Source organism: Marmota marmota, unplaced genomic scaffold, assembly GCF_001458135.2.
Source record: "Marmota marmota marmota unplaced genomic scaffold, marMar, whole genome shotgun sequence".
Lineage (NCBI taxonomy): Eukaryota > Metazoa > Chordata > Mammalia > Rodentia > Sciuridae > Marmota > Marmota marmota.
In genome coordinates, this window is record NW_026000093.1 from 9,389,688 (window position 1) to 9,412,053 (window position 22,366).

The window sequence follows — 22,366 nt, forward strand, 5'->3', positions numbered from 1 at the left end:
GGGAAAGGCAGTTTCCAGGAAGAATTTATCAACCAGAGTGACTCAAGGCAGGTAGGGTTTGTCACTTGGCAATTTGGGAAGTCAGTTGTTCACCTATGTAAAATCTCTAAAATGGGATTATTTACCTCCCACTTCATGGCATTCAAGTAGAGTTAAAATAGGAATGTAAAAAAATTGTACTATTGTTGGCCATCCTGATGCACATAACCTGACTCCTTACCTATTTGCACACTTCACACTCTTCTCAAATTATTTATTATCCACTGTGCTCTTCTATGTTCCTTTTACTGTCTTGTCTTTCTTGACCTGGACTCTTGTAGGTGCCACATGCTTTTACATAATCCATGACAAAACTGCTCCAATGCAAGAGACTATATTCTTTTATTTTGTTAAGAGCAGAGCAACAAATGATGCTGTTAACTTATGTTGGCTTTAAGGAACAGAAAATCATTTCTCCCCTACATCAGGACATATGTAAAGAACAGCAACAGAATCACCAAAAGAAAATCATGGAGGTGATCTGTAACAGTCCATGGAATCAAAAACGTACTTTCCAAAAAGATGACCAGTAACCAGGGTAGTGGTAAAGGATCCCACAATATCGTGAATGTACTTAATGCCACTCAATTGCACACCTGAAAGCGGTTAAAATGGAACATTATTACGTTTTCATACAAAAAAGTAAAAAAAAAAAAATAAGTAAGCAAGCAGATGCAGCACACCAATTCTTTCAGACATGACCAATTTATTCAGAGAATTCAAATTTCATTTGGTAAAGTATATCCAGGGACAGAGTTTGGGATAATTATGTCATTGGAAGCAATCAAGTTTTCTGCAGTTAATTGACCATGGGATAGTATCTGGAGAAAATGCAAAACTTTAAAAAATAATTTGAGTGTGTGTGTAGTGATAATCATAGTATTTGTAAAGAAAACAAACCATTAACCAGCTTATACAACTGAGGCATGAAGCATGCTAATGCTAGCGGTAACCCTTTAGTTAATTTGGTTCAAAACACACTAAGCACCTATTAATTGTGCAAGCTACTGGGCTATCTGGGAGTTGGAAGTAAAACCACAACGCAATCCCTAAGTTTACTGTTAAGTTGCTATAGGCGAGGTACAAAAAAACTGCGGTAAAGCCATGGAGGGAGGAGAGTTTTATTTCCTGTAAAGGTTGAAGCTGAAACCCACTTAAATTTGGTGGTGTGAGGCAGTCGAGAACGCTAAGAAAATTGTTGGCCCAGCACGTCTACACAACGGGAAAAGGTATAGCTTTGCCATGGCTTTAAATGTGTGAAAGAGGAAGGAGTTTACAAAGGTAAAGTATTTTCATTTTAATTTCTTTCATCATTGTTGAGCCATTTTTAAGAAACAGAGTAACAGAAGTGAGGATGACAAGAAATCAGTTTGGAAAGGTGGGGATACAGGAAAAAGTATAACTTCAGTGTAAATCCAAACCCTGGGTATGTACCTGTAGTTGCTCAAGTTAATGTCAAAAGAAAGAAGCAAGCCCAGACAGCACTGTTATTCATCCTGAAGAAGCGGAACCCCTGAAGAACAGGGATTCTTTCATGAGAATAAAAGAATGGGCTTTGGCTACGCCAGGAAAGGACAGTAAGGATATACAAAAATTAAGTCCATAAATGTTCCCTCCTTAACACTACTTGGTGACAAAGATAATTTGGGAAGATAAAAATCTTTTCATGGGTTAACTTATCTCATGATGACTTATGCTTTCCTATTTAAAAAAAATTCTGAATAAAAATTCATTATGTGTATTGCTCTGCAAAAAGAATTTTAATGGAACATATTAATCAAACACTAGTTTCTCCTTTTGCAATGTACACAAATTACATTAATTATAATACTTTAGGGAACTCTCACAAACAAAATATATAACATTGTGTTAGTATATTCATGATCCTTAACATCTACAAGTTTGGTCTGTTTAACTGAAAGGAAAATATTTTTCAACAAAACTAATTCACTACTCAACTTCCAAAATAAAGAAATGCTTTGCCAATGGTAAATTCAAAAGCATATACCTGCCGGGCTTTGATGAGATAAAAATACACAATTTACATAACCAGCATCTCATAAAACCAAAATCTACTTCTTAAGTATAGAGTTTGATTCTTCTTGCTCTCTCAATAATGGCTGATCAGAATTAGAAACCTGTCCCCCTTAGGAAATATTTGTTATGCTATAAAACATACAATATTAATTGATATTAATGAATGATGGAGAAGCTACCATGAATATATAACTATTTCTTAACCAAAATGACTCTAGAGAACCAGGAGAACAGATGTATTAGCACATGGAAATGGTTTATTTAAAAGTAAATCTGTAAAAATGTGATCTACCCTGGTCTTTATTAAATTAAAAATCAAAAGATGAAATATCATTTCAGACCTATATACATCAAGATGCCAGTTCTTATAAAATGTATTTAGTTGTAAATGCTAGATTATGTAAAAATAATTTTATATCAATTTTATTTAATTTCAATGAATTTCCCCCAACTCTAATATTAAAAACATTAAAAGAACTTAAATTTTAATGGCAAAAAATTCCTATTTTTCCCATCTACTAAAAAAAAGATTTTGTTTTCCCTTATTAACATACAATGCCCTATTATTAAGGCACAACTTTTTTAGAACAAAACTGAAATCACAGATGAGGTTTATTTTACACAACAGTTATATAAGACACACTTCTGTAAAGTATATAATTAAATACAGTTTAAATTCAACCAAGATCTAAAATTAAGTCACATTTCTATCTAGGAACAATCAATACATAATCACAATAGGCAGTTGCATCTAGAAGAATCCAAAACAGTTCCTGTTTTGACCTATCACATTGTCTCAGGGAGTCCATCTTCAAAGGTGTTACTCAAGAGAGGAAAAGCTGATTATTTTCTGTAGTGTACCCCACTTTTCTTTACTTACACTTGGACTATCAGATATAGTTGTAACCTTCACAGTCTGAGTGAAACCCTGTTTTTGAAATTAACATAAGAGACTTGAGCAGAGCTGCTGACTGTAGCATTCAGGGCAGATTTTTGCTCTGCATCTCCTTCAGCTGCCCTTCCCCTCATTTTCCATCCTACCCTATTTTCAGCTATTGTTCCTGTTCCACCTCCTCTGACACAATTTGCAAAATACCCAAAGGGAGCACCCAGCAAACAGAAATAATTTGCACAACTGTTACTTAAAACACAGAAAACCAAAATGTTGCTGTTACTTCATTAGACACCATAAATAATTCACTTGCATATAACTGATTTAAAATTAGAAACAAACACTAAAATTGGGGGAACAGAAAATTATATACTAAAGACAAATATGACCATCTTGTAGGCCCTTGTAAACTCAACTGAAATGGGGAATACAAGTATGGTAACCAACAGAAAAAGCAGGTTTCCTTAAGAAGGCTTTTATCTATCCCATTTTCTCATATTTTTTGTTGACATTCCTGAGAGATGGGTTGGAAGAAATGTTTTGTAAAGACTTTTGTATTCGATTAGATTTGACAGCATGAAAGTTTGTAGCTTTGAAAGTGATTTTCATTTACACTTTTTGTGCAGTTTGAAAAGTAATGGTTACCTAGGCCAGGATTATCTCCCTCACTGGGAACTTGACCAGAGCCTCAGTTTTACCAAAGATTTTAGCAGCCAATCTGGAGAGAAAGGGGTACATAAAAGAAAATTTGGAAAATGAGCATGGGAGTATGTATCCTGGGTAAGGAAGAGAAGCAGACATGAGAACATTAATGGGCAAGGCAAACAGGTAATAAGGTAGAGATGAAGAGGGGCAGAGGAGAGGGCCAGCCAATGAATACTAACATCACCACTTCTACTGACATGGTGTATAACACTCAGACTTAAGGGAAAACTATCCTCAATGTAAGGGCAAAGATGAAGGAAAGAGAAGACCCGGAGATGGGCAGGTAGGAGTCACTACAAGGAAACTACTTGTTTTGCTATGTTTTAGAAATGATATTGTATGCCTCACTCATGAAAGTAATTTATTGTCTGGGCATAATAATGCCTCATATAAATAAATATAAATACTGTTGCTTGTAATGTATATTGGCTCTTAGAAATAAAATTTAAAAAATGAATTTTCTATAAAAGTACTTAAAAATCCTTAGTAACTAGACTATATCCAACAAATTATAAAAATAATGTATTTAACTCTCAGCCAATACCTTAATTCTGCACACAACACACATCCTTCACATCCTAGCTATGTAGATTAATGGAATTAAAAATAAAACTAAAGCAATCATGCTTGCTAATGTGAACTAGTTTTCATTAAGTTATGAAGTTTCCACATAATATTTTTAAAAACCACCAATTAAATTCAATTTCCTATTTGCCAGTCATTTCCCTGACATATTAAAGAAATGCTTATACCACAGGATTCTGGTAATGGCATATGCCTTTGCCATCTCTCTGGAGAACAAAGAATTTCCTTATCTTACATGAAGTAAACAGATGAGGTTTCTGATATTCCTTTGCAAATTCTGAAGTCCTATTTAAATTCAAGTGTTCCGACCACCACAACTTTGAATTTTCATTGAACAAAAAGCCTACTTAATGGATTTGTGACTAATAGATACTGAATGGAAACATCACACACTAGATTCAGTTCACTTAAAAGGAATCAAAGGGCTCTGTACAGTGTACTATGCAAACCTAAAGTATGAACATTCTACCAGTTTAGAATGTACATTCTGTGGTTCAATTTACCTCCAAGATAGGACTAAGATTAAATGAAGAAGAAGAAGAAGAAAGAAGAAAGAAGAAGAAGAAGAAGAAGAAAGCAAGCATGAAAAATCCCTCTCCTTATCATTGCTATGGAATATAAAGGCATTGAAGCCACATGAAATAATTGTGATTCTTTACATAAATTGTCTGGATATCACGCTGAGAGAAACCACACATCCCAATGAAAGATTGCTCATAAAGGCTGTAGTTTGGCAACAAAATAAATGTCACAATTTTTTTCCCCAACCATATTCTGCTGCCTGAATAGAAGAAAAATTTCATCAAAAGGTAACTTTAACTTTCATTACTGCAATTTGAAGGGAATATAGAGTATCTCAAAAGTTACTAGTATGAGAATTTGGTTAGGTTAAGTAATAATTTATTAATAGAAAAAGCAACCATGGCAAAATCAACTGTACTCATTCCTGACAATGAATCCCTTTATATAAACCTGGCAAAATTTTTAAAACTCACTAAAACAAAGTTCCTGAAAATAACAAAAACTAATTTAATCCATGTAATACCAAATAACTTTCCATTATAACAGAATCATTTATATTCTTAGTGTCTTACAGCATTATTTTATCCCTAATGAGATAATGTATCAAAATAATAATGCTAACCCTAAAACCCCAAGCCAAACCTTACAAGTTAAAGACTAAATACCAGTCGGGAGGAAAAGGATGGAATCATGCATCTTTCATAGGGAAAATGAAAATCAACAGCAAGATGGTAGAAATGTTGAACCCATGGGTGTACACATACACACTTTTCTTTATAAAAAACAAAACAAACCACACACACAGAAAATTACAATTAGAATGCAAACCATCATATATCTATATTTTCTACTAGCTGGTGAACCTGTTATTAAAATTTCAAAGAAAAAAATCATTTTAAGCTTTTTCTATTTTCATCATAGAAATATTCAGTAACAGATGAACAGAGCATTTGTATTTGTTGCGTATTAATGAATGTGTAGCTTTTGTGCTTTCCATCCAAATCAGGAGTAAAAATTCCCAGTTATTATATTTTCAATAAGATAATAATTGTAAAGTTATATTAAACATTTACACAAAAATCAATCCTTCCTTCAACCCAATTCTGTGTGAAAGTATTAACAAATAGTGAAGATTCATGATGTTGTGTGAAAATGGTTGACTTATAACAATGTAGACTCAGCTATAGATTTTAATTCACAAATATATATATGCGCCTTGTGTATGACAACTGTACGAAAATAGTCTCAAAAATAAAGACAATACTTGAGACACGAAGCAACCCATTTTCCCTGATTCTGCATCCTATTACAGGGAAAATAAGTCCTTGATGCTTCATAAATACTTAAAAAGGTTCAAGATGGCCTTAACCATGCATAGTCTCCACCAGTCCTTTGAAGCTTCCAGCATTTCAGGCATAACCATGTCAGCTCTGGAAGAGCAGTTGCACTCTGTAATCAGTGACGCTTACTTATGTCCTGTCTTTTCAAGATCTGGGAGTTTTCTAACCAGAGCCTGGTGGTTCATTTTGATACTAGCAAGGAGTCCCCCTTCAATTCCATCTGACCCAGTGTAACTGATTTCTTCACCACTCAGAGTGGTCATATGCCCTCCAAGGGCTTTTAAGATGGCATTGCCAGCACATATATCCCACTTTTTGATGTATGTCACATGGATATATAGATCAGCTTTTTCTTGAGTCTTATCAGGCACATCCAAGAGTGCTAAAACTTTGTAACCTAAAAGATAAACACAGAATTTAAGTTATTGTTTAAAAGATTTTAAGACAGTAGTGTATATTTTTGATTAAGTGCACTGTTGAAAAGAATAGAACAGGGTATACAGAACATGACTATACTGTGTTTTCAACTGCTCAAGTCTAAAATTATTTCCAAATAAAAAATTTTTTCCCAAGTAAGAGTACAAACATTAAACTCCACAGAGGAACAAAATACTACAAAATAACTTACTAAGCTAGTCTCATGTATAACCAAAAACATGCCTATACTTTTAAATTTTAAATCTTTATGCTTGTTTTCTAGGGAATGACACATTCAGTATTCCATTTTCTATGGAATGACATATTATACTATAGCTAAACACTTATACATTTCAGTTAAACACCAAGGTAGACCTGATTTCAGGGAACAAAAAGTAACATTTCTACCCTAAATCCTTTGTTTAATGAGGCCAAATTTAAAGAAGAAAAAATAAAACAAATGCAGAAAAAACCACATCTAGAATCTAGTTTATCTCATTCTTACTAGGTATATTTTGGACATTACATTTCCTAATCAGCCTAAAAGAGAGGCTGAACGTAAATATTAAAGAAATCAGTTACATGCATTTGACAAATTAAAACCATTAGGCTTAAGAGTTAAAAAGAATCATTTCTCTCTTTATTAATTTGCTGAAAAGGTATTCCAACACAAATATTTTCTGACAACAATTTGCTATTTACCCGAATTAAAATATTTCTGATATGTTAAGTAGTACTCATAACGAAAGTCATCAAATAGTCCCTTGAGCCAAACCCAGATTGTGGTCTGGTTTTGTACACATCTCAAAATAATTTTTAAAAAATATTTTTAAAGTTGGCTTTAAAAAAAGTCAAAGGATAGTATAAGACAGACATACACATGTAGCTCCTAAGTTTTGAAATGTTACTATCTGGCCCTTTTCAGAAAACGTAGGCTGACCTCTGCTCTATACTCACATAACAGTATGGAATACACTGCAAGCTGGATGGCGCTAGACTCTATCTCTCATCCCAAACAAGCAAGTTGAAAAGTTTAGGGCTGTTAAAATTTAGGGATTGTGGCTCAGCGGTAAAGCGCTCGCCTAGCACGGGCGGGACCTGGGTTCGATCCTCAGCACCACATAAAAATAAAAAGGCATTGTGTTGTGTCCATCTACACCTAAAAAAATAAATATTAAACCAAAAAATTGACTCTGGGATTGATGTTCCTAACAATACTTAGGATGAAGCATCTGAAGACCTTGATATTTTCTCCTTTCCTGTTTAATCAACAGAATAATTATTTTGAAGTCAGATCATACAAAAAGCAACCACTGATGGCACATCACTGGTGGGAAGATGCTCACGTAGTATTTGAGGAAGAGAAGCTATTATGGGACTATTTCTTCTAGACAAGACGAACGTCACTAAAGTCTACCCTAGAGATTACCAAGTAGGAAACTGAGCCTACCCTGAAAGTATACTGTTCCTTCTCATTTTCTTTCCCAGTATAGGACATAGAATTGCCCAATCTAGGAGCACTCTTGGGAATCACAGGAGGGGGAACATACCAGCACCACCAGCTGGGATGATTGCAGTCTGGTTTCCAAATGTCTGAAGAGCAACCTGTTTTACCATCCCTGAATGGGAGCGAGACACGATGATCTTAGGGGTCTTTTCACTGTAAGAAGAGCGGGCTTTCACATTTGAGCCACCATCTACCATTGCCCAAGCTGAAAAGCAAATACAATACCCATTAATAGTACTGAAACTTTAAAACCAAAAGATATATCCTTTGGAATTCAAAGTACCAGGTAACTAAAAAACATCCTATTCTATAAAATTACTTGTAGTCCCTCCAGCCCCCAACAGAATGCCTTCTTTTTCTAAGTACAAAAGTAATAGGTTTATGTGTCTTTTATGACAAAATAGCCATGTACTAAGACAAAGTTAAAAAAAAAAAAGGGGGGGGGACATGTAATCCTGCAGTCACAGATAATGGATATTAAATATCTGGCCTAAGAACCCATGTGGTCCTGTGGGATACTGGCTGATCCTCTACGGGAACTGCACTGCAACTCAACGTCCCTCTGCATGCATCCTGCTTTCTTTCCCTCCCTTTATAAATTTGATCCTAACACATTCCCTATTAAATATTCTGCATGTTAATCTCCATCTTAAGTCTGATTTTTGGGAAGCCCACCCTGACAAAAATACAACTTCCTTGGATAATTCAAATTTTAAAATTCAGTTTTCTCCTAAAACATCTCTACTTCTGATATATTCATGGATTAATTTATGTGCGTATTGATTCATTCTCCTAAGTAGCTTTATAAACAAAAATGGTTGAAGAGGTAACTGAGTCAAGTTTATGTCTATTTTATCAGGGTATATAAAAAGAAAAAGGCTTTGGTAGTGCATGCCTGTAATCCCAATGGCTCAGGAGGCTGAGGCAGGAGGACCATAAGTTCAAAGCCAGCTCAGTAACTTAGCTAGGCCACAAGTAACTTAGATAGACCTTGTCTTAAGAAATAAGGGGTGAAGATGTGGCCCAGTGGTTGAGCACCGATGGGTTCAATCCCTAGTACAAAAAAAAAAAAAAAAAAGATTTAGATTTCAAAAAAGAACAAAATTTTAAAAGGGAAAGGGGGCCCCAGAGATTGCTTGAGATGTTTGATTGCTTGAGATGTTTTTATTGGTTTGGAAGTTTTTTTTTCAGTATCAAACTATGCATGATAACAAACTTACTGATAATTATCCAAGTAGATTGCTGTTTTAGCATTCACTCCCTATGGGACAAAATATAGTCCATTATGGCTAGTAATGTAAATAGGTGCATTACCAGCTTATTCCTAGCTACAGAAAAAATAAGAATAAAAAACATAACTAGCGGAATCTACATTTCTGAGTTTCACAATGATGATAAGCAGTCTCCTGGACTCTTCTCACACCTCCTTCAAAGAAACATACACAGCCACAAGGACAGCAAATACACCCATAATCTACAAGTACAAAGTTAAGGAAACAGAGGAAAACTACAAACATGCATGTATGAGAAAGCTGGGAAATAAAGACCAATGATCAACAGAATAAGCCCTGGAATGTGGGGATGCATAGGAGCTTCACAGAGGTGTTAAGAGGCTGGAGAATTTTCAGTGGTGGTAGAACTCAGGTTAATATGTGCCAGAAGTCCTTCTCAGAAAGAAAAGTTCCCATTTGAAATGGGAATTAATGAAAGCAGGCCTGAAACAATAAAGCACTAAGAAAAGGCTTGGAGAAGACACAGGACTAGGCATGTAGTCCTGAGAATGCCCTGGGAGGAAGGAGAAAATGATGACATAAGGTATCTTTTGGGATTTGGAAGATGGCAGCTAAAGCTAAGGAGGGAAGGGGTTGAAGAAAGGTCTTCCTGAAACAAGATCAAGCAAGAAAAAAATAAGTCTGAAAGCAATTTCAAGAGTGCCTATGAAGTCTTCTTCATGTTATCAGAAAAGAAAGCTCCTGTACTAAAAATCACCCAAATTCCTATCCTGTCACCTTTCTTCCATCAGTACCAAGGTACCTGTCCCAAATATAAATGAGAAAGAAACTGCAATGTCCACTGAAAAATATAGAAAATGCAGATTAAAATATTTCAGATGGCTTGAAAATTTCCATGAAGTAGAGGAAAATTATACAACCATCTAACATGACATGCCAAGGAAGTCTGGAGTCACTTGAAGGTGGACGAGGAAAGCAAGGAATTTCCCCTCTACTCTACGAAAAGAGAATGATTCTGCTGATTTCTTGTTATTAAACTTCTGGCCTCCTGAACTTGGACAGATTAAGTTTCTGTCATTTCAGACCACCCCGTTTGTAGTAATTTCCTACGACAGCCCTAAGACACTATGTAGGTAGTGTATACAGGGCAAACCAAAGACTGTAAAAATAGTAGAGTCTTTCAGGTATCAGGCTATAGAGAAAGTTCTTAAAACATATTTAGTAATATTATACCCTTGAGCTAGCTCTTTTGAAGTAATCTATAAGAGTACAAGATTCAGCCAACCAAGGCATGACTGAGAAATTCTTAGCAGAAGCACTCTTGGCTGTCACTGGATAAATGTTAGCTATGGCTGAGGACACCAAAGATGGTTATAAGACGAAAGAGTAAAGGTCCATAAATGTCATCTCATAATTGATTGCTGACAGTTTCCCAGAGTTTAAAAGTAACTGGAAGAAAGATGGGATAGTGGGGATTGGTGGCACAAGCCTATAATCCCAGCTATTTAAGAATCAGAGGCAGGAGAGGAGGATCATAAAACCCAGACCTGGGTAACAGTAAAACCTAGACAAAAAAAGAAAAGAAATGAATGACTATGACTAAAATAGGATGGCAGTCAAGATGCTCAAATAAGCCTGTTTAATTTTTGCTTACAGTTGAAAATTTATAGATAATATCTACAGAAAAAGATCATATAATAGTATATGAAGAAAAAGGGATATAAAAATGGTACCCTAATAATCAAAGTGAGAAACAAAACACACTCAGCTTAAAAATAATAACTGAAGCTGTTTGAATCATATTGACTATACGAAAATTCATGAGATAAAAAGGCTATTTTCAAAAAACAGAAGTGTTTTCTTCCCTAAAATATATTTCTCCAAATGAAGATGGTTTCTACCCAAATTCTTTAGTTTAAAACTATAAATAAAGGAGAAAAGTTAAACATTTTTCCTGCCTTTTTAGAAGAAAATACATTTCAGGAAATGGAAAAAGTTCTCAATAATACGTGTAGAAAAAACAACAGAATTAGAAAATCTCTTTGGTAACACCCTTAATAGATCTTCAAATTATTAAGAGCTCTAGTTATGACCACTTTAACCATCTGAGCATCATTAATATTGAGACAAAGGTACACTACATGTCATATAATATGATACAGAAGTACATGAAGCAAAAACACAATATTCTTGACAAAAATGTATAACCAATCCAATGAAGGCTTCAGGTCTAATGTGCACTTTATATGAAAAAGATAATGTAAAAATAAAGAAGTTCAATGTACCCTTAGGAACAATGAGATACATTTAAAAGGATATTCTATAGGAGAAATGATTTGGTCTCCTCAACAAGTCAATGTCTTTGCAGTAACAGGACCTGAAGGTTGCTCTAGATTAAGAGGACTAAATAACCCAACAAGTAAAGGTAGTGTTTGTCACTTGACTAGATCTTGGTTTGAAGCAAGCAGCTATAAAATCCACTTTAGGGAACAACTAGTGAAATGTGAATACTGGAGATCATGAAAGAATAATTGTTAATTTTATTATAGCAAAGTAGAAAAATGTCCTTAATTTTTAGAGATGCAAACTGAAATATATAGGGGTAAAATGTTATAATTCTTGTAATTGTCTTCAAAGAACACAAGTCACCCCCCCCCCCAAAAAAAACCCCAAACCCAGCAAATACATGTGTTATAACTGGTGAATCTAGATGATGTATATGAGTACTTACTTTAATTTTACATTTGAAATTATTCATAATAAAAGCAAAAACTGTGGAAGGGAAAAAAATTCAAAAATCCTCTGAATTCTTTTTTATAAATATTTGAAAAGTTTTACTAAGTGAACTTACAATGAGGTATCTCTAGAGGTCAGTATTGTATAAGAAAATAAAACAGCACATCTCAGCAGATACTATCAGAATAATTTTATACAAGAATTAATAAATCAATATTTTGAAAAAATGTACTTCAAATTACATAAACTCAATGCATTCATCTGTAGTACTTATATGGACACATTTCAAAAAGATAGTAGGTAAATGTAAATTACTGATAAGGAGGCAAAATTGCAGCTACAGAATGTTAATTTTATTTGTTTGGTTATGCTAAAAGACCTGGTAGGAAATAAAAAGTTGTTCATACTTTTCTACACAAACTTCTGATAACTTATTTTTAATAACTACAATTTCCACTACACTAATACACTTACACCTTCATTTAAGTATTCAAGTATTTCTCTTCTAAGAATTCCAAACTCAAGGAATTAATAATTAAGTCTGATAAGATTTTTGATCAGCTCTACTTATAACACAGAGCTGAATTTATGTAAACATACAGTATTTTACAATTGGTATAAGTTGTAAAGTATTGCCAATACTCTGGGTCTGAAAATAACATTCCAAAAGGAGGGCCTAGGCAAAGCAATGTTCCATCCAGGAATGGAAGGTCAACACACACATACTTATGGGTGTTATGATTCTTTCAGAGTGTTTGCTAACTGGCAAGCACTTTCATGTTCTAGCACACTGAGTAAGTCAGCCCCATTACATTACTAACTTAAAGAGACACTTTTTGAATCAACTTTAACTATGATAAACTTCTGCCTTCTTTATTTTAAACTGGGTAAGACTGTAAGGGGATACATACTATTACAGAATAAAGATTTCTGAAAATGGACATTTTATTAACCCTAATATGAAAATCCCAGTCCTAAAAATACTAAATAATTGCAAGATCCTAATAAGGGGTATTATTTCTTACAGGAATACTCTGAACTATTCCCCTGGTATAAGTAGATCTGGAAACCAAGGCCCAAGAATGTGACTCTATTTGCTTATAAATTTCCTCTTCGTTTACTTTATTAAGGTTCAAAATTCTCTTTGGAGTAGCAGGTTCTATTTATAATTAATGGTACAATGTGACATTCAGTCAATGTTATGAAACACAGAGTTAATGAACAAGCCTTCAAATACATAGTATATTTGGGATATTTTTTCCTCTTTTGCCCTTTTTTCTTTCTTAGAAACACTATCACAGTAAATGGGAGACCCATCTTTCTGTGCATGCAAATAAAAAGCCACCTTCAAACAAAAAAAGTGAAGAGAAGAGTCAGGTCCTTGACATTAGTGAACCACCCCTATTTTTTTCAGCCTTCCTATTTGGTGATAAATAGAAACACCCTCACTTGTTGCACAACTGTTATTAGATTTACTTCTGTGTAGCTAAATGCAATCCTAATTCAACTGAGGGACAGGTGCCAAAACAATGAGGAGGTTTCAAAGACTCAAGTTCTGTACTTAATCTTTAAATGCCTATTGCTTTTATTAATTTAAAAAGTTACTATAATTCCCATTTTATATTTCTTCCAGTTAAAAGAAGGCTGTAAGAACTTTATAAACTAAAAATACTAAATATTAATTTTTTATTTTTGTGGTACTGGGAATTCAAACCCAGTGCCTTATGCATGTTGGGAAAGTACTTTATCACTGAGCTATATCTCTAGACCTGGAAATATAATATAATTACAAGATATTAATAAGAAATGGTTAGCTATTACAAGAACACTTTGAACTACATGGTTTTCATGACAGGAGATACTAAAGCCCATTTTCTCATCTATAATAAAAAAGTTAATAAAACAAAATTATTCCTTATCACACAAACATCAAAAAGTTTAAATGAAATAACATTAAATATCCTACAAATCAGTAAACACTACATAAATTTTAAGAATTATGAGGTTGTTATTATGAAAGCACTGTAACAGAATTATTTGCAAGACTTTGCCAATAATTTAGCTGGATGACCTTGAGGAATACACTGAATTTTAAAGTCTTATTTTCTCATCTGTAAGTGTGAGTACTAATTTAAGTAATTGTGTCCCTCTCTTATATACTAGACTGAGTGTCGAGTATTACTATGTTGTACTCAGATCCACTTTCCCCATTATCCTTGAGGGATGGAATCCCTAGATATTAGTGTGGCTGGCCACAGAAAATAAAGACAATAATTCTTAGCCCTTTTTTGCAAATGGCTCTAACTATGCTTTTGATCAATGGGACATGAACATTGTGAGTGGGATGTGGGAAGTAAGCATGAAACCTATAGGTAAAACTCTCAGTTAGAAATAACCTCCATTTTCACCCTCTCTTCTGATGGCATATCAATGAAGTAGTGAGTCATCCTCAATCATGCTGAGAAGCACAACAAGTGTTAGGGGAGCAAAGCAGCAAGAGGGATAGGCCTGGTGCCTGCTATCTGGGAGCTGCCATGGCAGCCCTGGACTGTTTATGTACCAGCTGTCAGAGAACAGAAATAAACTATTTGTTCAAGCTCCTATATTTTTGTGTACATGATAACAGCCTAAATTAACAGTTTAACTTATCTTAACTAACTCAGTAAAGGCGTGAAAGTAAAGCCCATTTTCTCATCTATAAAAAAAAACATAAAGTAATTAGATAATCTTAAACTAATCTTAAACTGTCAATTTAAAGAACTATCTGAATTATGAAAGAGATGAAGGTCAGATGGCATAAAGCAGACAAGATTTTGAAATGCAAGTATGTTTAGCCTGTTTCAGAGCAGCTAGAATTTGGGATCCATAATTATTTGACGAAGCAAATAAATAACTTTAATGAAAAATTTGCCTATTTCTCCCTATTTGGCAGTCCTTTTGTGCAGTGGTGACACAGTAAGACATACTGGAAATCGCTGGAATAAATGACTACTCTATGGGACACTTAGTGAATTAGTTTTCTAGGGCTGTCTTAACAAATTACCCCAAATTAAATGACTTGCAGCAAAATAAATCTATCATCTCATAGTTCTGAAGGCCCAAAGTCTGAAATCAGGATGCTGGCATTGTTAGTTCTGGAGGCTCAAAGGGAGAAACCAATCCATGACTCTTTCTAAGCTTTTGTTGGCTGCTGTTAAGCCTTGGCTTGTTCAAAGCTTCCCTGAAATCTGTCTCCACCTTCACACTGTCATCCGAGATAATGTCTGTGTCCTTTTTGTTTCTTAGGAGGAAATGACACTCATTAGTTTAAGATCCTACCCTAAGTATCTCATCTTGATACTTAACTTTTTAGGTTGTTATAGGTGGAACTGTGTCCTCCAAAGAGATAGGAGGAAGCCAGAACCCCAGCAATAAATAATCTTTTAGAAAGAGGGTCAATACTGACACAAATTAGTTAAGATGAGATCAATGAGGTATAGGGTAGGCCCTTAATCCAATATGACTGGTATCCTTACAAGAAAAGGTAAAGAACAGACACAAAGGGAGAATGCCAGGTGATAATGGAGGCAGAATTTGGCATGATGTGTTTACACATTAAGGAACATCAAAAGCACTATTGGTAAGCTACCAGTAGCTAAAAGAAAAACAAGGAAAGACTGCCCCTTATAGGTATCAGGAAGAGAATGGCTTTACCAACACTTTGAGATAACAGTGAGAGATAACATTACTGTTGTTTTAACACAGAGTTGGTGGTTTTTAATTGTAGCAACCCTAGGAAACTAGTACAGGGGTAGACATAAATTTGGAGAGGACATTATGTAGTCCACTATACCTGATCATTAAGACTGTTTTCAGTACTGGTAGAGTGGACATCATCATCACTAAGAACCTGTCATCTTAAAGAAGGGTGGAACCAAACAGCCATATTCTTTGCCCTATGTATTTGATGGGATCTACCAATTAAAAGAATGACAAATCCCCTCAGGCTGTTAGTAATGCTGCTTATGCCAAGTGTTTCCCTTCCAACTGTAATCACAGTCTATACCATTATTGTTACCTAGAAGACTAGAGTTAGCCTCTCTGGATAAGTACAATGGAATGTCTCCAGTGATACCAAAATATCATCTATGCATCCACTGGCAATGGCAAGGCTATAGATAAGTCAATCCTAGCTGACTGTCAAGCTCCCTGTCAAGGCCTGCCATACCCTGACACAATCATCACTGATCTAACCTGCCATCTGTATGAAGCTAAAAGCATGAATCAAGAAGTAGGGGGAAACAAAGGTATGAAGGAGTTATGAAAATGTCCAGAACTCTTCAAGGATTGGCCTAACTCCTAATAACCTCAGAGTGACACTCCTTCATTCTGGATGCTGAGGTGCACTGCCCTTAAACCACCACAATATCAAGCTCCCAATGTCAACAGATTTGGGTAAGGCAACTATACAGTATACCTCAGAATCTACAATGTAAAAGTCCTGATTCACCACTAGCAAAAGTAATAGAGAAACAGAGAGGACACCACAGCTGTTGGGAAGTCTATGTCCAATGGGATCCCTCAACCCACTAAGAATCTCTCATTTACAGTCAACAGTGTCCATCCACTAAAGATAGTTTAGAAAACCATGGTTTTTAAATATTATCAGTGCTAACCATAAAACCCCCATGGTATCTAATGAAGGGGTATGTTAGGATAGGGGGCAGATTTCAATAATTACTGAGATACAGATGAGATGTGAATGGTATAGTCATTACTATACATAGTCTGATTACATTAACTCTTGAAAGCTCTTGCATATTTCATACCTGTATATTCCGAAAATGGCTTATGTATAACTCCTAGCACAGGTTTGCCATTTACAGCCACACACACCATAGTAGTGACATACTTTCGAAGATCCTCTGTGAGAAAAAACACACAACCAATTGTCTTAATACTGTGCATAAATTCAGGATACAAGATTACACTTTATTTCATCAAAAATTTATGTTCATGAAATGTCTTTCAAAGACATTTCAAAGACCCCCTCATGCAAAAAGAGTTCAGGGATGAAGGCCAACTATAGAGAGCAGTTAAGAGTTCTAGTTCTAAAAGCAGATTACCTAGGTTAATCTCCCAATCCATGATTTTATGAGCTGCATGTCATGGGAAAAATTACTTAAATTTAGTTTTTTTATTTGCATAATACAGATGATAATTACCCATCTTCAGCATAAATTAAGTTTTTAAAAAGTTAAAATATACTTAAATAAATTAAAAGTTAAATAACTTAATTTTAGGATTAATTTAAAAGTCAAGTTAGGCATTTAAAAACAGTCCCTGTGCAAGAGATGTGCTCACTGTTTGTTATCATTATTATATTATCAGGTCAGTTCAGTTTAGAAAAAACTGTAAACAAACTCCTCAATATTCCAAATTTCTATTACGTACTCATGCAAAGTACTGTTTTATAGTTTCAGTTATTTTATTTATTTATATCTATCTATCATCTTCTTCCTGTTCTTCAAAGAGTTATCTATTAAGTGCCTCTTATGGTTCAAGTTTATTGCATAGGCACTAGAACACAAAGGTAAAAAAGTAGAAACCCCTACATTCAGGTAGCTTACCATTTACCAAGACAAAAAGATAAATAACTAACTTTGACATATATACCAAGAAGAGAGAGTAAAAGAAGAAATTAGTATATCTAGGTAAGAAGCCCTGAGAAAAGATCCACAGCAATGAAACCTGAGCTAGGATGAGGTAAGAAAAAGGAAAACTGGGTGGAAGGGAGGATCACATATTTCAGTTTTGCTTTTTACTTGCTTTCTGGGTACCTAGGATTAACTATTTTTAATTACAAGGTCAGATTTATATGCAATAAAACCTAAATTCCAAATATCTTAAGTAACTATTATATTCTGGCTAAATAATTTTTTTCAATAACAGGTGTTCAGTAGAAATTATTTTGCTGCTACTGTTTAAAATGTTCAGAATCAGTGAGTCACTAATTCTGAGTGAGATGTCAGCTAGTGGGTACAATATGGCATTTGGGGTAAATAAAAATAAAAAGGTTAAAAATTCAGTACAAATGTATCATAAATGCTACATTAACCTAGTTTTCTTATCTTAAAATCTAATTGTTAGTTATTGGATTTGCAAAATATCTAACACCATATTATACATCACCTGCCTTGATTCTGATTCTATAATATAAAATGACAATCTAAAGTTTGAGGTCAATTTTAAAATCACCTGTGTATTCTTGTGTAGCATCAAGTGGGTCAATCCAGACAGTAACACTTTCTGCAGGTACCTCTTTTGGGGTAGTTATTTCCTTAAGAATATCCTCAGGAATCTTATGATCCCATAAGATAACCTCCTTATCATTTGCATCCACATGTTCCTCAGTATTTATCTGCACCAAAAATATTTGACAATTAAAAAAATGAGAAAAATATTATTATTTAAAGAAACACAAGAATCTAATATTAAAATTTAGCTTGTAGGTTAATCAAAATAAAAAACTCAAATGTACACAAACATGAAACTAAACATCACACAAATAGCTACTTACAGCTTAATGATTTATAAAAACCAGTAGTTCAAAATATGAAAACAGATAATATTCTGAAACAATGAACACAAGCAACTATAGTTAGAGGCAAAGAGAGAGAAAAGTGAAATGTGGTTAAAAAGAATATGCCTTAAAAATAGAGAATGGTGAATGCTAAGAGATAAAGTCCTAGAAAAGTGATAATCTAAAACATATCTTTAACCTATAAGAAAAGGAAACCTGGAAATTATGAAACACATAATAAACTAGTATATTACAAAACCTAAATAAGCTGAAATAGGCAATCAAAAGGGACACAAAAATCATCAGTCTTCTTTAAGCTATACATCAATAATGTACAACACAGGATAAAGAGGTAAAGTCAAGATTTTCAACTTTTTATATACTAGGGAACAAAGTTAAAACATAAAGTAAATGTGACTTACCATATAGATATGTAAGGGTGTAGAGTGAGGCTGTGTGTGAGTGCGCATATATGTATACATATGTATATATAAGCACATATACATCTTTGGAGCTATTTTTCATAAATCATTGCACATATGCAATACTATATATAAGTATTCTATTAAGAAAAGAATACATTTTAGATTCTATAAAGCTGAGATTTCTCAATGTTGGTACCACTAACAGCTTGGACTGGATAATTCTTTTTTGTGGGGCTATTTTTTGAATTTTAAGATGTTTAATAGCATCTCTGGCTAAACACCAGCAGAATCCACTAGATATTAGCAGCACCATCCCTCAGTTCTGAAAACAAAAATTGTTTCCAGGCACTGCCAGATTATGTCTGTGTCCTGTACTATATATAGAAGCACTGCTTTAAATGGTAAGCTTATTAATGCATATTTAAATACAATCTCATTTACAAACTATTTAAAAATGTTTTAGAACTGCATTTACTTTTGGAAATTAAAATTGTATCAATAAAGCAAATCTAATAATTATATTTTAGGAATTAAGTTAATAAAAACTGTTAGCCTTATTTGAATTACTAGCTCAATCAGAAGTTTTCTTCTATCAAATCATATATACACACAAGAAAAATGTCCCCCAAATATGGATTTTAATTAGGAACTACCATCCTGAGCAGGACAGAAAGCTGGGTCCTTTTAAAGAGTAGGTCATCATGTTTATATTGCCATGATGTCAACCTAGATCCCTTGTTACACTGACAGAGTGATTTTAGCATAGAAAATACATGAATAAAAAGTCACCAATGGGATAAAAGCCCCACAACTCTCAGTGATTTCTGGAAGACTTCGAAAGTTTCCAAACTATCACAGAAGAGATTAAAAATAGCAATATTCCAGAAACATCAAGCCACTTAAATCATAAAGTATTTCTTAGTACAGAACAGTTAACATTCAACTCATCCATTCACTTCTATATTTATTAATCCAGCAAAAGTTTATTGATTGCCATCTGTATGCCAGACAGAGTTCTAGTACTTAGAGATAAAACAGTAATTGATGATGGGAGAAGAATCTCTGTCCTAATAAAACTCAGATTCTAATGGAAATATACAAGACACATAAGCAAAACATGTACTATAACATGTAGTATGCTAGGTAGTGAAAAGGAGGAAAAAATAAAGCAAAGAAAGGAGGTATGTTATTAGACAGTAGAAGGGGTCTAGGATTACTCATAACAATCAAAAATTGGTGTGGTAGTACATGCCTATAATCCCAGTGGCTTGGGAAGCTGAGACAGGAGGATTTTGAGTTCAAAGCCAGCCTCAGCAACTTAGTGAGGCTCTGTCTCTAAATTTAAAAAAAATGGGGGCGAGGGGCTAGGGATGTGGTTCAGTTGTTAAGCATCCCTGGGTTCAATCCCTGGTACCCCCCACAAAAAATGTCAAAAATTGGAAGCTGCATCATATTTATCAATTGATTAATAGATAAACACTGTGATATATTCAGAAAAAAAAGGTATTCAGCTATTAAGAGGATGAATGGGAACGAGGTACTGATTCATGCTAGAGCACAGATGAACTCCTCTGCTTTGTGAAAGAAGGCAAAAGATCATATACTATATGATTCCATTAATATAAAATGTCCAGAATAGGCACATCTGCAGACATAGAAATAAATTAGTAGTTGCCTGGATAATAAGAATTAATAGTAAAAGAGCAAAGGTATACCATTAGGATGGTAAAAATGTTCTAAAACTGATTAATAAGGATAGCTGCACAACTTGGCAAATCTACTAAAAATTAATGGATTGTACACTGTATTGGCAAATTATATGATATGTAAGTTATGTCGCAATAAAGTTGTTTGGAAAAAAAATACAAGGTAGCTAGGAAAGTCCTTATTGGAAAGGCAGTATTTAAATGAAGACCTAAAAGGAGCCTGGCAAACATCTAGGGAAAGTGCATTCCAGATCAAGGAATAACAAATACAAAGACCCTAAGACTGGAGTATGTCTGGCATGTTTCCGGGACAGCAAGTAGGCAAGCATGGTTAGGGCAGAGTCAGTCAAGGAGAAAGGCACCGGACGGACATGAGGTCAGAAAGTAATGGAAGCCAGATGGTTCAAGATGTTGCAGACCACACCAAGTCAGCTGCCTTCCACCATAACCTCTATTAACAATGTTCAGAGGGTCCCAAATAACAGTTAAGATAAAGGGGATAAGAGAAAGGAAGAAACAAAACCATAATGAATTTCGTTATGACTGAGCACTGAGAAAATACAAAAGAACTTGAAGATAAACTATAGGAATAATAACAGAATATAGAAAGTTGCTAGGTGTAAGACATATACCATAAACTGCCCTTAGCTATATTAGAAATAAATATTTAATCAAAAAAAGAAAGCCATTTAAACTAATAACAGAAATAAAGTATGTATATAAAGAGGAATCCCATTTTGATGAATAGAAAGACTTTTAAAAAACAGTAAAGATGTCAATCTCCCATCAGTAAACTATGGATTTAATGCAACTCCAAACAAAATCCCTATAGGATTTTAACTTCTTCAAAATCGGACAAGCCATATCTGAAATTTACCTGGCAGAGAAAAGCCAGGAAAAGTCATGTTCTAAAGAGAGGGAAAAACAAAAGAATAGCACAGTATTGTGACTTTCCCTACCAGCCATCAAGACTTACTTTATGATGGAATAATTAAGACAGTGTAGCACTGGTAAAGCATTTTGCTTCAGACCCCATGGTCTTAATAATGATGTTAGGCTAGGTGAATGAATGCAGCAATAACATCACAAGAAAAGGAATAAACTTATAATAAACAAACAAACTCCTAGTTAGAGCAGGTCACAGGTCTTGACCACTGTAGTTTACAAAAATGGCAAGTCTGACTAGCATCTATTGAGCTTTATGATTTATGAGTAAGATTTCTATCTAGAATTTAAGTCAGCTTCTCCATATATACTAAACTGAATATGAGTTAATATATTAACAAACTTTATTTGAAGTGATCTCATTGAGAATTAAGTTAGGGATTAACAACTGTAGCGAGAAAACAAGTTCGTGAGCATAATTACCCAATCTGTTTTTGCATAACTGCTTCTAACAACACGCAGTACCACTACATGCCTCCAATTTAATAAATCCACTACCCATCATTATAAATGACCTTATAAACAGTTGCTAAGGTCAAAATATGGAAGTCTTCCTTAATCCTCTTTCACATTCCACATTTGAGCAGTTAGTCCTGAAAATATTGCCTCCCAATTCTAAGAATGCGTCATCATGTCTACCAAGAAAATGCTAGTTTAAGCCACTAGGATCTTTTCCTTGGATTTCTGTTATACTCTTCAATTATTCTTGCCTCCTA

General features: G+C 34.3%; 1 protein-coding gene across 1 annotated transcript in view; it reads right to left on the reverse strand.

Annotated features, from left to right (window-relative positions):
- Positions 1-725: 725 nt before the first annotated feature.
- Positions 726-22,366, reverse strand: part of Bpnt2 (3'(2'), 5'-bisphosphate nucleotidase 2) — a 28,664-nt gene continuing 7,023 nt past the window's right edge. Inside the window, exons 3-6 of the mRNA XM_015485698.2 lie at positions 18,250-18,412; positions 16,821-16,916; positions 8,088-8,249; positions 726-6,517 (exon numbers count right to left, since the gene is read on the reverse strand). Coding sequence (XP_015341184.1) covers positions 6,246-6,517; positions 8,088-8,249; positions 16,821-16,916; positions 18,250-18,412 — 693 coding nt within the window. The 3' untranslated portion in view covers positions 726-6,245. The remainder of the gene's footprint in view (positions 6,518-8,087; positions 8,250-16,820; positions 16,917-18,249; positions 18,413-22,366) is intronic.